The following is a 14,764-nucleotide window of genomic DNA, read 5'->3' as shown; positions in this document are numbered from 1 at the left end:
ATCAACAAGCTTCAAAACCCTGTTTCAGTACCTCCCTCTGCAAATTAATCCTTGACTTCCTCATTGGGAGACTACAGTCAGTGCGAATCGGAAATAACATCTCCTCCTCCCTGACGATCAACACTGGTGTTTTTCAAGGATACATGCTTACCCCAGAGCTGTACTCCCTCTACATTCATGACAGTGTGGCTAGACAGAGCTCGAATGTCATCTTTAAATTCACTGATGACATAACTATTGCTGGCAGAACCTCAGATGGTGATAAGCAGGCAAACAGGAGTGAGATCAATCAGCTGCAGAGTGACGTTGCAACACTACTCTTGCACTCAACATCACTAAAACCAAGGAACTGATTGTGGATTTCAGAAACAGGACATCTGAAGTACACAAAGCCACTCTTATCGACGGGTCAGCAGTGGAAAAGGTGAGCAGCTTCAAATTCCTGCACGTTAACACCTCTGTAGATCTATCATGGGCCTAACGCACTGAAGCAATTGTTGAGGTGCCATGCCACCTGCTCTATTTCATTAGGAGTTTGAGATGATCTGGTATGTCAGCAGAGGCTCCAGCAAATTTCTACAGCTGTGCCATGGAGAATATCCCGACTGGTCGCATTACCGTCTGGTATAGAGGCGCCAATGCACAGGATAGGAAAAAGCTGCAAGAGAGTTGTAAATTCATCCAGTTCCATGGTGGGCACTAAACTCCCCACCATCGAGAACATTTTCAAAAGGTTCCATCATGGCCACTGAACTTCACACCATGGAGAACATCTTCAAAAGGCAAGGCCTCAAGAATGCAATGCCTATCGTGAAGGAACCTCACCATCCAGGACATGCCCTCTTCTCATTACTACCATCAATGAAGAGGTAGGGAAGACTGAAGGAACATACTCAACATTTCAGGAACAGCTTCTTCCCCTCCATCATCAGTCCATGAATACTGCCTAACTATTTTGCGCTCTTCCAGCACTATTTACTCACTTTTTAGACATTCTTATTGTAATTTATAGTGATTATGTATTGCTCTGTACAGCTGTCACAAAGCAACATTTCATGACACATGCCAATGAAAATAAACCTGATCCAGGATTATTTTCACTTGGTTTGGATGAGGGGAGTTAACTTTACTGATGCATGCATTAAGAATAAACACAAACTTTTTACTAGATATGGGAATAGATTGATTCCTTTAATGAGTGAATGGAGGAAAGACCATAAAAATATAAAAGCTGAGTGAGAAAGCAAAACAGTTCCAAATAACCTGTCACATCCATGGTAATACAGAAAACATGTATTTTAAGATAATGCAAAAAGCCTGCTGGGGAAATTATTTGACTGGGTGCAAGCAGTGCTATTTCCTTTTGGAGTTACCACTGCACAAGTGTGAAAAACAATACTAAATTAATGGTCCTTCTAGGACAAGAGCACAAATTCTTTAATAACTTGTATGTTAATCAATATCAGGTAACCGGTGGTCCAGGTTACAGTGTTGCTATCTGACCCGTGGCTTCCCTCATGCACTCCATCCCCTTGCAGGAAACTCAAAGATTTGTAAATTTAATTGAGTTACAGCACGGAATAGACCTTCCCGGCTCTTTGAGCCACACCACCCAGCAACCCCTCATTTAACCCTAGTCTAATCATGGGACTATTTACAATGATCAAGTGATCTGCCAACCTGTACGTCTTTGGACTGTGGGAGGAAACTGGAGCAGCTGGAAGAAACCCACCAGGTCACGGAGAGAATGTACAGCGGCGGGAATTGAACCCGGGCCGCTTGTACTGTAAAATATTGTGCTAACCACCATGCTAATATGCCTACTTAATTAAATCCTGTTCCTAAAGACCAGTTGTGTGCTTCTGGAACACTGAAATTTCTCTGCATAGAATTAATAATCCCTCACAACTTCAGTAACACAGTTCTAAACTTTTACTTCCTTACAGAAAAAAGAAAGCACAAAAATATTGTTGTTATTGATAAAACCTGATCACATACCAAGACCCTTAAGCTATTGTGATTCTGTACCAATACAAACAGACGAATAGCCCTCTTTAAGAGACCCTTAAAGGAGGAGGAGGAGAAGATGGCAGCGCGACGCAGCACGCGCGGCCTCTCCGGTGAATGATATCCGTAATCTGTCAAGTAGGGGACCGTGCACAATTCCGATTTGATGGAGACAGACATGAGAGTATGAAGGAACATCTGGAGAAACTTCTGAAATGCCCGCTTCGCCGCTGCTGCTACTGTGTGGTAACCGGAATCTCCGGAGCAGAAGGCCCCAAATCCTCGGCTTTGTTTGTTTCGGCGGCCAGGGTTAGGTCGAAGGCGCTCGGCAGTGGATGGCACTCGGGAGGCTGTATCAGAGGGTCTGGTCAGAGGCTCAAACTTTTCGGATGGACGGACTCGGTGTCGGCTGCTTCCAAGGCATCAGCAGTTGTCGGTGCCTTGGAGGCTTATGGCAGGGAGTTTCTCCCTTTTGCCGCCTGCTATTGGGGACTCGGGAGTCGACTGGGGACTTGAGACTTTTTTTTTTACCGTGCCCATGGTCTGTTCTTTATCAAATTATGGTATTGTTTTGCACTGCTGTAACCATATGTTATAATTATGTGTTTCTGTCAGTGTTAGTCTTTGGTTTGTCCTGTTCTCTGTGATATCACTCTGGAGGAACATTGTATCATTTCTTAATGCATGTATGCATTTCTAAATGACAATAAAAGAGGACTGATCGTTCTCATAATCTAATCTAATACAAGTGGATGAGTAGCCCTCTTTAAGAGACCTTTTTATTGTTCAACATTACAAGTATAACAATAATCATAATTTCATTCAACTGAACTACTGTGGAATGCATGGGCTTTCTCCAGGTGCTCTGGCTTCCTCCCACTGTCCAAAGACAGACTGGGTAGGTTAAATGGTCATTGTAAATTATCCTGTGATTAGGTTAGGGTTCAATCAGAGGTACTGGGCATTGCTGGGGTTACGCCGCTCTAAGTGTCGAAAGGCCCTACTCTGTGCTGTATCAATAAATAAAATTGAAAGAATATACTGTCCCAGACTTCAAAAAGGGTGTTTCATGTACACTTATTAGGACAAAATCCAAATAGCTTAAGGTTCCTGGTCAGAATACTATAACCTGTAACATGGGAGGATATCTTTGCAGATTTTCCCCTCAAGGAAAGTTCATTTCAAAAGTATCACAGTCAACAGTTAACAGATTTAAAACTAAGCCCGTCCTACAGGGAAACCTCAAAACTTATACACTACATACTGTAGCAATTAATAGCTTAGATCATTATTAAGAAAGAGTTGCAAAATTTAAAAAGTCATTCTAACAACATTACCATTTGATCATTTTAAATCTCCTGATGGATGGCTCAAGAGAAAGAGACAGCCAAGCAATATATGATCTGATCAAAATTGACATTTCCCCAATAACAACCAAATAATAATCAGTTTTATTCTGTTTGTTCTTCTCATCTCTATCCTTAAGGACAGAAACAAAATGTTTAAATGTTGATATGCAATGTAAAAGGAAGTGAAGAATTAAGGACATGCTATACAGTATTTAGCTTTCTTGTACCTAGATACCTGCAGAAATGAAAAGGCTTGAAGATATCATTTAGGAATAAGTTGTGACAATGAGGAAGCCTTTGCCTTTTCAGGCAAAACATGCAAGATGTTGCTATCCCGAGGTATCTGTGTGTTCCTTGCAAACTTAGCTTTCAGGTACAGCAAGTAACGAGGAAGACCACTTAAATGCTAACCTTATTTGAAAAGTAGCAGAAAAGCAGGAACTCCAACCATATAGGATTCTAGTGATACTGCAAGTGGAGTACTGTGTAAATTTTTGATCTCTTTGAGGGATACAGTGACATTGGACATGGTTTAGACAAATTTCTTGGAGCTAGCAGGCTATCTCATGAAAAACAAGTGAATAAGTTGGGCCCACACTCACTGGCATTTAGAAGAAAGAGAGATCTTACTGAAAAAGGTAAGATTCTGAGAAGGTTTGATAAGGTAGATGTTCTTGTCAAGAAATTGAGAACATAAATTTCTGGACAAGGGAACACCTGATTATTTGAGATATTAAGGAAGAACATCCTGCGGAAATTATGAATCTATCATAGGGAGCACTGGAGTCTGAATAATTTAATATATCCAAGGTTTAGGTGAGTCAAAGGTTATGGGGAAAGGATGAGAAAGTGGAATCAAGGCCAAGATCAGATCAGCTCTGACTTACTGAATGGTGACACTGCCATTTTTTTTTTAAGCAGGACACAATGGAATGGAGTTTCTTGTCATGGTTAATCCCATTCCATAGTATTTCCTGTACCAGGCTCCGCACTGCCTTTCAAAGCTAGCATCTGTCGACGCCTGTTTCATGATTGAAAGGAAAGTTATTTTCTTCCAGTATTTTTTTTTAGAACACAGTGAGTATGGACGTCCTGGCATGAGCAGGTACCTCACTTTTTTCATATCTTGACATCTGTCAAGTATATTTTCCACTTTCAACAGATTGCTTCTGAAAAGGCTTTAAGTTTCTTTGTGATGGTTCAATGAAAAAGTATATGAACATAAAAGAGCCATATAGACCAATGCAAAAAAGATTAGTTTACCACTTTAAAGCAGTCACTCTTGACTGTGCACAGCCAATCTTGTGAAATTTGACCATGCAACCAAAGTACATGTGTGTAAAATAAAGCCCTTACATCTACTGTGAAGAAGTGTTTGAAAGGTTGATCATGGTTAGAATTACCTCCTTCCTGGAGCAAGGACCTGGACCTACTGCAATCTGTCTACTGCCATAATAGGTCTACAGTGGACGCAGATTCAATGGCTCTCATCTTGGGTTGGACCAGCTGCACAACAGTAATAGACACATCAAGATGCTGTTTATTGATTACAGATTGCTGTTCGCTGCTAATCAACAAGCTTCAGAATCTGGGTCAGTGTGAATCAGTAAGAACATCTCCTCCGTTGACATTCAGCACAAGTGCACCTCAAGAATGCATGCTCACTGCTCTACCCACTCTATACTCGGGACTGTGTAGCTAAGCACAACTCAAATGTCATGCATAAATTTGCTGATGACACCTCGTGTCATTGGCAAGTTCTCAGATGGTGATAAGGAAGTGCATAAGAATACGACAGCTCGTTTGGAAGAGTGGTGCCACAAAAATAACCTTGAATTTCAGCAAGAGCAAAGAAGTGATTATGGACTTCCGTAAGTTGAGAGAACACACACCAGTCCTCGTCGAAAGGTTCAACAGTGGAAAAGGTGAGCAGCTTCAAGTTCCTTAATATCAACATCCCTGGAGAACTATTCTAGGCCCAACACACTGATGCAATTATAAAGAATGCATGCCAGCGGCTAGATTTCATTAGCAGTTTGAGGAGATTTGTTAGGCCACCAAAGACTGTTGCAAATTTCTACAGATGTACAGTGTAGAGTATTTGGCTGGCTGTATCACCAACTGCTATTGAAGCTGGGATCTCAAGAAGCTGCAGCTGGTCGTAGACTCAGCAGTTCCATCATGGGCACAGGCCTCCTAGCTATTGAGGATATTTTCAAAAGGCCGTGTCTCAATAAGGCATTAAGGACCCTCATCACCGGGGACTTACCCTCTCCTCATTACTACCATCAGGGAGGAAGTACAGGAGTCTGAAGACTCATACTCAACATTCTAGGAACAGCTTCTTCTCTGCCATCAGACTTCTGAACAGTCCATGGGTTCATCTTAATCTCATGGTCTATCCCTTTCTTCCAATATCTACCTCGCTAATCATCTTTCGCACTATTTATTTATTTTTACTTAGTGATTTTTCTGCCTTGCTCTATAGTCCTGCCACAAAGCAACAAAATTGGAAACATATGTCAGTGATAATTAATGTAATTCTGAGTGTGTGCGCTTTGGCAGAACCCACATGCCTTATGTAAGGGGCTTCTTTTTTTTTATGTCACTGCATAAAAAAGTCTAATTAAAATGGTTTCTTTGTTATGACATAATTGAAAGGGCTCCTTTGTTATGTTAACTGCTGAGAAAGTCCTCCCGCTAGTAGTTTGTTTGGATCATGTTACTTATAAAAAGGTGTTACGAACCTATTGGGATAGTTGTTATGCTTTCTGTGTGTCTGTCAGATATTGTGATGTGCGGGTTTTTGGGGAGAAGGTGGGAGAGAGAGACAGAGGATGGATCAGGTGCTGTGAGACCGCTAACAGGGTCGGACCCCGAGCAGGAGTCTGAGGTCCAGGGTATTCGGCAAGGAGAGGAGACGGAGATGGACTCGTGTGGAGCGTCTGGTCGACCACCGTTGTTGGTCCCAGGTGGCAGGTCGAGGTGGTCCGAGGGGATCGCAGAGTGAAGGAGGAGGGTCCTGAGCTCCAACTGTTTGTGCACGAAGAGATTGAACTTTGATCAGTGTGGCGCCTTTTATTTTCCTTTTATATTTTATTCTCTATTAATTATATAGTTCCAGTAATATCTATAAACTGTAAATCATTTAATCGTATCTGGTGTATTGTCTGTTATTTGGGCGGGGTGGGGTACATCACACAGCATCCACACAAACTAATTACCCAGTTTGGTGGGGCCGAGGGCTGTTTCCCTAGACAACAGCGAGCCGAGCAACCCTGAGGCTAGCCAGGGGGGGTTACCCTTACGTGGATGTAAATGATCCAAGGGCATTTTCTTAGAGGTATGAATTTCCCTAGGGTCCTGACCAACCTTCATCTATCAATCATCAGGGATATATTATTTGGTCATTCTTATATTGCCTGAGACTTTGCTGAGCATAAGTTGGCTGCCATGTTTTTTTAAAAATATTAATTTCATAAAATGTATTTACACAAAGTCATTGGCTGAAAGTGCTTTAGGTTATTTGAAGGCTTTAAAGCTGTCTTACTAAATACAATCTCAGTATTTTACTAAATACCAGAGCCAGTGTTGTAACATGGAAAACCAAATATAAGTGGTGTATACATATTTGCTTTGATTTTGTACTCAGCAGGAAATAGGTGATGGTCTTTCTGACATTTATTTTCCTTTCATCAAACTGACTTACAGCCCTGTATCTTCCATTGGGCATCTGTGACACTACACAGCTGCGATAACATGTTTGCTGAAAACATAATCGGATTCAGAATTTTCAAAGAGCAAATCCCAAAAAGAAATTGTATTTAAGCCCACTTTATTCAAACATAAAGGAAACCTGGGATTTAAATATAAGAGTAGATTACTGAAAAATGTTTCAAAATAAAATCATGATTAATGTTATTAAAGATACAATTGTTATTTTGATGGAATGGATTGTCATTAATGTGTAAAATAGTTGTTTTTAAACACTAAAATGTGACTTCAGCAGCTATGAATTTATGTGAATTGTTAAAATCATTCATCAAGGCCTGTGATTTCCAATAAATTTTAAAGGAAGAATAAAGTGCAGGAAATTGGAAGAATATTTATGGACCGCATACATTTGTACATATGCCTCCAGATTTCAGTAAGTGGCCCATGGGACAGCTGGTACATCCAGTGGTGAAGCACTCCCTACCAATGCACTGGAGTTTCAACAGAGGTTTTATGATCTATGTTCTGGAATACAATTTGATACCTGAACCTCCATACTTGGAGACAGGAGTGTTATCAACTGAGTCACAGTCAAGACTATCACCTATAATTATAGAAAACTACAGTTAACACCATGATTGCTTTCAACAAGCTGCTTCTTCCTAGACCTTCAAAATCTAAGCCATCAGTTCAAAGCATGTTTGGGGCACATCAAACCATTCCAATGTAAAGTTACATAAAATTTCCAAACTGGCCTCGATATACAAACATCCTGGAAAACACATACAGAACATTATAAGTTAATAGCTTTTGGTACATTTTAGCTTTTGACACTCTGCGTGGTTTTGTATTCGAATAGTTTTAAATATTCCAAACGTACCTCAAAATGAAGTGAAAGTTGAAATTCTAAGATAAATTAACCTGCTCAGTGAAATAATGGTGTTAATTATACATCTCATATTTCATTTAGCATCATCTGTGATTTAGTTGGTAATGCTCTAGCATTATTTTCTATGAGTAAGAATGGAAAAAATTCAAATGCATAACACTTATTTTTCCTGTGCCTTGCATCCAAAAAATGTCTATTTCCAGATTGAATGGTAATATTCAAGAAGTAATATTCCAGGAAGGCAACATCCATTCTCAAGAACCCCACCATCTTATTGCTGCCATCAGACAGGATGTACAGGAGCCTGAAGATTTCTAAATAACCTCTTCAAATAAGCTATTGGCCAACCACTCCGCTCTCTCTTTCTCACCAAAGGTTGACACTCTGTTGGAACACCATGTGACTTTTTCCCTAAATGGATAAAAACTTCTTACATATGCTGAAGTTGAAGAAGATAAATAGATCTAACACTGCCTCGTGGCAAGAAGGCAAATGATAAACCAGAAAGCACCATCAAGAGTTGAAGAGAAGGAAGGATATCCATTGAAGGGACTTCCTTTGAAGCATGTGTACCATTACAAATAGGGTATTGATGCTATACAAATGCAAGGTAGAACTTCTATCTTTAGGTTTAGATTATGAGAACACAGTCCTCTTTTATTGTCGTTTAGAACCAAAACTAAAAATAGGATTATATACAGTGAAGCATCAAGTTGTGCTCCAGTCTCCAAAATGTGCCAAATGATTCTTTCTTACAGTCATTATTTCAAGGTAGGTTAAGAGTTGAAATTAAAGGTATTTTGCTAGGCAATAGTAGAACTTAACTCACACAAGTAATCTCAACTCAAATGGAATGTACAGTAGAAGATTAACTTTTTGTAAATTATAAATTGTGCACAGATGCATACATATTATTCATGGCTTAAGGCATTAAAACCAATTGTGATTTATTGCCACGAGTATGAAACAACAATGGGTAATTTTGCACTGACTGCAAAATACTAGCATGAAATGACTGCATATGTTTTTAAGGGCTGATTAATTAATTAGTTATTCTTGCATTAAATCTTTTACAGGAAATCTTTTAAACACTTCATAGATAATTTATCAGCCAGAATAGGTCTTGTAGAAGTCAAGACAAATTGATTCAGGTTTCGCAGGGATAGAAAATTAAGGAGTACATTCGTTTTTGCCCCTGCACATTTCATCTACATACTGCAAAGCTCACGTACATGGGATCAAACTATGCTTGACATGGAATCTGGTGAAGCAGGCTGTTTTGTACTTAATTAAAGAAATTTATAGACTTTGGAATTAAAAATTAAACCAGGGGTATGTAACACAATAGTTGGGATTTAACACACCAAGACATAATTGCAAATATATTCTGATGCCAAAAGCATAATAACTTTTGTTATTAAAACACTTAGTCATGGAAAAAAATGCCCAAGGTGCTTCACAGGAGCATCGGTCAACAATAAACTTGACCCCAGACAAAAGAAGACTTCAGGACAATAACCAAAAGTATTCATTAACATAGGCGGCAACTTGTCAGGGAAAAGGGAAGATTGAAAGGAGAGCTTAAGGAGTGAACTCTGATATTCACAGCTTTTGGAGTTGGACTCATTGCCACAAATGATGTAGAGGATGAGCAACAGGCCCGAGTTAAACTTTCAGAGAGTTTATATGGTCATTGAGCTACAGAAGATGTGCAAAGTTCAAAGTAAATTTATTATCAAAGTACATATATGTCACCATATACAACACTGAGATTCACTTGCTTGCAGGCATACTCAATAAGACCGATTACCATAAAAGAGTCAATGAAAACCTACACCCAAAACGGAGGACAACCTGTGTGCAAAAAAAAACACAAACTGCAAATACAGAAGGAAAAAAAAGGAAAAGAATAGTAAATAAATAAACAATCAATATTGAGAACATGAGATGACAAGTCCTTGAATGGGAGTCCATAGGTTGTGGGAACAGTTCAGTGATGGGACAAGTAAAGTTGAGTGAAGTTATCCCCTTTGGTTCAAGAGCTTGATGGCTTAATATCTGCTCCTGAACCTGGTGGTGTGAGTCCTGAGGTTCCTGCCTGTAGCTTCTTCCTGGTGCAGCAGTGAGAGGATAACATGACCTGAGAGGGGGAGGGGGGGAGAGAGGAGAGGGTGTGTGTGTGTGTGTGTGTGTGTGTGTGTGTGTGTGTGTGTGTGTGTGTGTGGTCCCTGATGGTAGACTTATTATGAAACATAGGTGCATGCAGTAGTGGTGGTGGTGGGGATGGCTATGGGGGAGGTGGGATGACAGTGTAGCAGGAGGAGAGAGAAAAGCACATGTAGATAGTGCAGCAGGCAAGTCCAGTGGGCAAAGCAGTCAGAGATGGGAGGAGGAAACATAAGGGAGTTGGAAGGCCCAATAGAAGAGCATGAATATCTCTGTGTTGACTAGCATGGTCATGAAGTGCCACATATCCTGCTCCTATGCTGGAAAATTCTGAAGACTATATATTATGCCTAAACAGTGCTAAGAGATTTTTGAGCTCATTTTCATTGGAGTTTAGGAGGAGGAGGAATTACCTTATTCAAACATGGATGACCCAGGGAGGCTTGATAGGATAGATATTGGGATCTTTATCAGTAGTGGGTGAATCTCAATCAAGGTGACATAGCTACAAAGGGTTGAGCATTTGTAACTGAGGTGTGTACAAATTTAGCAACTGATTGCACTTGACAAACTTCCATACGCAGGTAAAACTTGGAGTGGATTGATGGGAATGTGGGGAAGAATAAACTGGATTAGAGTTGGCGTAGATTTGCTCAGCCAAAAACACATTTCTATGATGTATGATTCTAAACAGCGGTGTCAGAATGGCCAAATCTACTTTTATTTTAAATAAGATTACCCCAGGGATGAATGTTGTAGATTCATAGAGTAATACAACACCAAAACAGGCCCTTCAGCCCAAAGGGTCCATACCAACTACAACATTCTCCCTGCTAATCTTGGTTGCCCGCATTAGGCCCATAATCCACCAGCCTTACCCCTCCACATACCTATCTAATTAAAACTCTTAAATGTTGTAAATGTACCTGTCACAACCACTTCCACTGGCAGCTCACTCCAGGTACTCACTACTCTTGGCTACCTCTCAGGCCTCTTCTAAATCTCTCGCCTCCCATCTTGTATCTGTGCCTTCTAGTTATGGACTCCCAAAGCATAGGGGAAATATTATGACCACCCAGCTCATTCATACCTCTCCAGATTTTACACACTTCTTTGAGGTCACCTCTCATTCTCCCAGCTTCCAAGAACTAAAGATCCAGTGTGACCAACAAGACCTATTATTCAGGCCTTCTCATCTAGGCAGCACCTTAGTAAATCTTTTCTGCATCCTCTCCAGCTTGACAATGTTTTTCCTATAACAGGATGATGGAACTGTACACATTACTCCAAGTGCAGTCTCACCCAATGACTTGCATAACTGTACAGTACCTACTCCTAAAGCTGGTGCCCTTAAGATGGGAGGCCAGCACGCTAAATGCCTTTTTACCCAACCGGTCTATTTACACGGCTGCTTTCAGCAAACCGTGCACGTGTACTCCCATGTCCCTCTGTTCCACAACTTTTCGTCAGTGTCCTGCCATTCACTGAACAAGTCAAACCTTAGTTTGAACGTTCAAGGTGTATTAACTCATACTATTCCAAGTTGAAATCCATTTGCCATTCCTCAACCCTCCCTCCAACTGATCAAGATCTCTTTGTAATTTATTGTAATTCTCTAGCAACATGCCCCCCCCCCCCATTTAGAATTACCTGCAAACTTGCCAATTGTGCTGGGTACATTCATATCAAAATCATGCTCATGAATAACGAAACAGAGGTTACAACATTGACTTCTGGGACACCCCACTAGTCACAGGCCTTGAGTCAAAGAATCTGATTACAATTCAATCTCTGCAATATTCCAAGAGTAATGAAACAATGGATTCCACTGGTTAAGAGGGAACTAAAGAGCGTTTGTGTGGAAGAAAAGTCACAGAATGGTATTCAGCCAGAGGGATGAAGAAATCAGTGCTGCCCAGTAGTGTTGCCAGTCATCATTATTTATGTCTGAATTTAGGAAATTATATTATACAGTATAACTTTCTAGGTGCTGAAATATTGAACAAGTTTGATTACGAATACAGTGCTGTCACTTATCTAATTTATTGGCCATGTCTGATGAGAGTTACTTGTTCAAGGTTTTAATAATATTTGACATGGATATTAGGCTTGTAGTTCATTTGTGAGCCAACATGGTCACATGTTGGCCTTCCAAGGCCAACAAGGACTGGTCTTCCCTTTGTGCTGCTAATTGTTTAAAGCATCAGCACCAAACATGGCTCTTGACAAGTGACACTTTCTGACAGATTGTGGCTTACAAAGTCATAAAAGTATTTTATTCCAAGAAAATGCATTATTAGAAATGTATTTACATCATAGCTGTTCACTTCTCCAACTATATTTTAAAACTCTCCTCTTCAGATGCACAGAATATATTTGTCCAAAATCTGTTCTGCAATCCGATCAACCCTACTGATGAAGTCTCTCACCCCATCAGTGGTCTGATGTTTAGTAACAATAATATCCAAAATTAGTGACACAATTAATCAGCACTTTACCTTTCTGGTAGAAGTACTTCCGATAGTAGTAAGCTCCAAGGTCTACGTGTTCCACAATATATCTCTTCACTTTGTCAGAATGCACAGCCAAGTTTTCCTTTGCTACCTCCAGCACAGCAACTCCTGCATTTGTACAATGTGAGCTTAAGGAAAGTTCAAAAGAAGAGCCTTCAAGTCCACTCAGTGATCCAGAATTTGAACGAGATAGGCTGATCTTGCGTTCTCCTTCTCCACCAATCTCATTCCGGAAGTACGAGCAACTCAGCACAAGTTCATTGCTTTTCTCATCCCCGTAGTCCACATTGAGATTCTCCTTGGAGTTCAGGTCCTCTGTGCTGCCTGCAGGAGAGCTGAAACTGATCGAGTGCGCAAGTGGACCAGCAGCCAGTGAGGCCGCTGCAGCTGCTGAGGCACCTGTTGTGGTGTTCCTTCTCTTAATAACACTGTGCCTGGTCGCTGCAGCTTCATTCAAGTCAAAGAGCACACTCTGCACGTCATAATGGGCAAAGCATTTCTGGCAAGCCCAGCTCTTCACGCTGTCCTCTGACTTGCTGTCCTCGAAGTCTGCTGACTTGCCCAGTTCGCTCTCCCCTTTGGCATTGCGCAACTTGCGGAAAATAGAAGAATCCCCCGTCTCGGATTTTGACCGCCTCTTAAGTGGTTTCTCTCTTTCTTTGTGCAGTGGCCTGGGACTCCCTCTGTGTGCAAAGAAACCATCCACCGAATCATGTTTAGCACTATCCATACTTGAACCATAAACTTTACTGGTTTCTGCCTTTAGGAGTTCATTGAGTTGCTCTGGAGCAGGGCTTCGTTGATCTGTCTGCTCATTTCTATAACCCTTTAATAAATCAAAAAAACTATCACCTGACATACCATGTTTGTCAATGGAGGAAGTACTGCCATACTCGCGGTGAATAGCAGCTCCCATTTTGTGACTCAATGCTCCATACTCCTCAGCTCCATCCACATCCAGTTCACTGATTGTGATATCACTATTACTCCGCTGTCTTATCCTGCGAAGGTTCTTTGCAGGGGACTGGAGGTAACTATCTGGTGTAAGAAACCTAGAATCCAAGTTCTCCATTTCTTGTGCCTTGCACGGTCTATAATCATTATGCACCCTCTTGGAAGCCAAAGACTCTAATGAATTTTGATTACTTTGGCTCATCCTACTATTGGGGCTACTGGAGTGGATAGACATCACTGTGCCATCGGGACTGCCTGCAGATTCCTGATCACTTGTCCTACAAGAGTCCTTCCCAGTGTCTTTCCTCGGAGGCCAATCAGCAATTCTTGCTCGAACACCCATTTTAGGCACACTTGGTGTTGCACCAACATGATGAGCACTTTCACTTCGTGGTGGCCCCATTGTACTGGCTGAACCAAAGGTACCATTTGGCGTTCGGAATCTTCGTGCATAGAAGTCATCTGAGCGTGCACCTATGGTCAGCTCAGGCCCAATAACTGAAGTGGCACCAATGCCCACCCTTTCAGTCTGGGAACGTTTTAAACTGGTCATACTCCACGCTGGTTTCTCACAACAGCTTTCACTAAATATACGACCATTTCTTTCATTAAGTATGAATCTCCACGAGAGCGACTTCCAAACAAGTCCACTTGAAGGTTAGTAATCCATTAGTTATTACGTTCTGTGGTATAATTTTCAAATGTACACATTTTTGAGCTGTTTGTAATCTGTAAAGCTTCCCTCTGATGATCCACTTGGCATATTCACAATATGGAATTTACAAATTATTTAATTGACATGGCTTGAAAAAAAATCTGAAAAGAAAAAGAAAAGATGCGTTGGTTATTTTGTTCTACTTACTATTATGAGAAGCAATTTGAAACATCTAAATAATATCAGAATGGCATAAGCATCAGAAATTCACAAAAACATTAAGTACTAGAAACACATAGCAAGGCGCTCAGCTTCTGTTGAGGGAGAATCCCAGAAATAACAGTTGATGTCTTCCATCAGAAGTGGTACACCTTAATGCTCAAAGCTCAACATGTATTGGAAACCCGTGTCGATTCCACAATATCAAGTCTGATCACATGAAATATACTTTATGAGTGGCACAGTTCTGCAGCAGATAGTGCTGCTGCCTTACAGCTCCAATGATCTGAGTCCAGCC

At 40.8% G+C, this 14,764-nt stretch overlaps 1 protein-coding gene across 12 annotated transcripts in view; it reads right to left on the bottom strand.

Moving 5' to 3' along the window:
* Positions 1-14,764, bottom strand: part of sipa1l1 (signal-induced proliferation-associated 1 like 1) — a 444,836-nt gene that overhangs the window by 158,372 nt on the left and 271,700 nt on the right. For all 12 annotated transcript variants that reach the window (XM_063052303.1, XM_063052359.1, XM_063052321.1 and 9 more), the window contains one exon: positions 12,624-14,408. In XM_063052303.1, coding sequence (XP_062908373.1) covers positions 12,624-14,145 — 1,522 coding nt within the window. In that variant the 5' untranslated portion in view covers positions 14,146-14,408. The remainder of the gene's footprint in view (positions 1-12,623; positions 14,409-14,764) is intronic.

This window comes from Mobula hypostoma, chromosome 1 (assembly GCF_963921235.1).
Source record: "Mobula hypostoma chromosome 1, sMobHyp1.1, whole genome shotgun sequence".
Classification (NCBI taxonomy): Eukaryota; Metazoa; Chordata; class Chondrichthyes; order Myliobatiformes; family Myliobatidae; genus Mobula; species Mobula hypostoma.
This window is presented reverse-complemented; position numbering and strand designations above follow the sequence as displayed.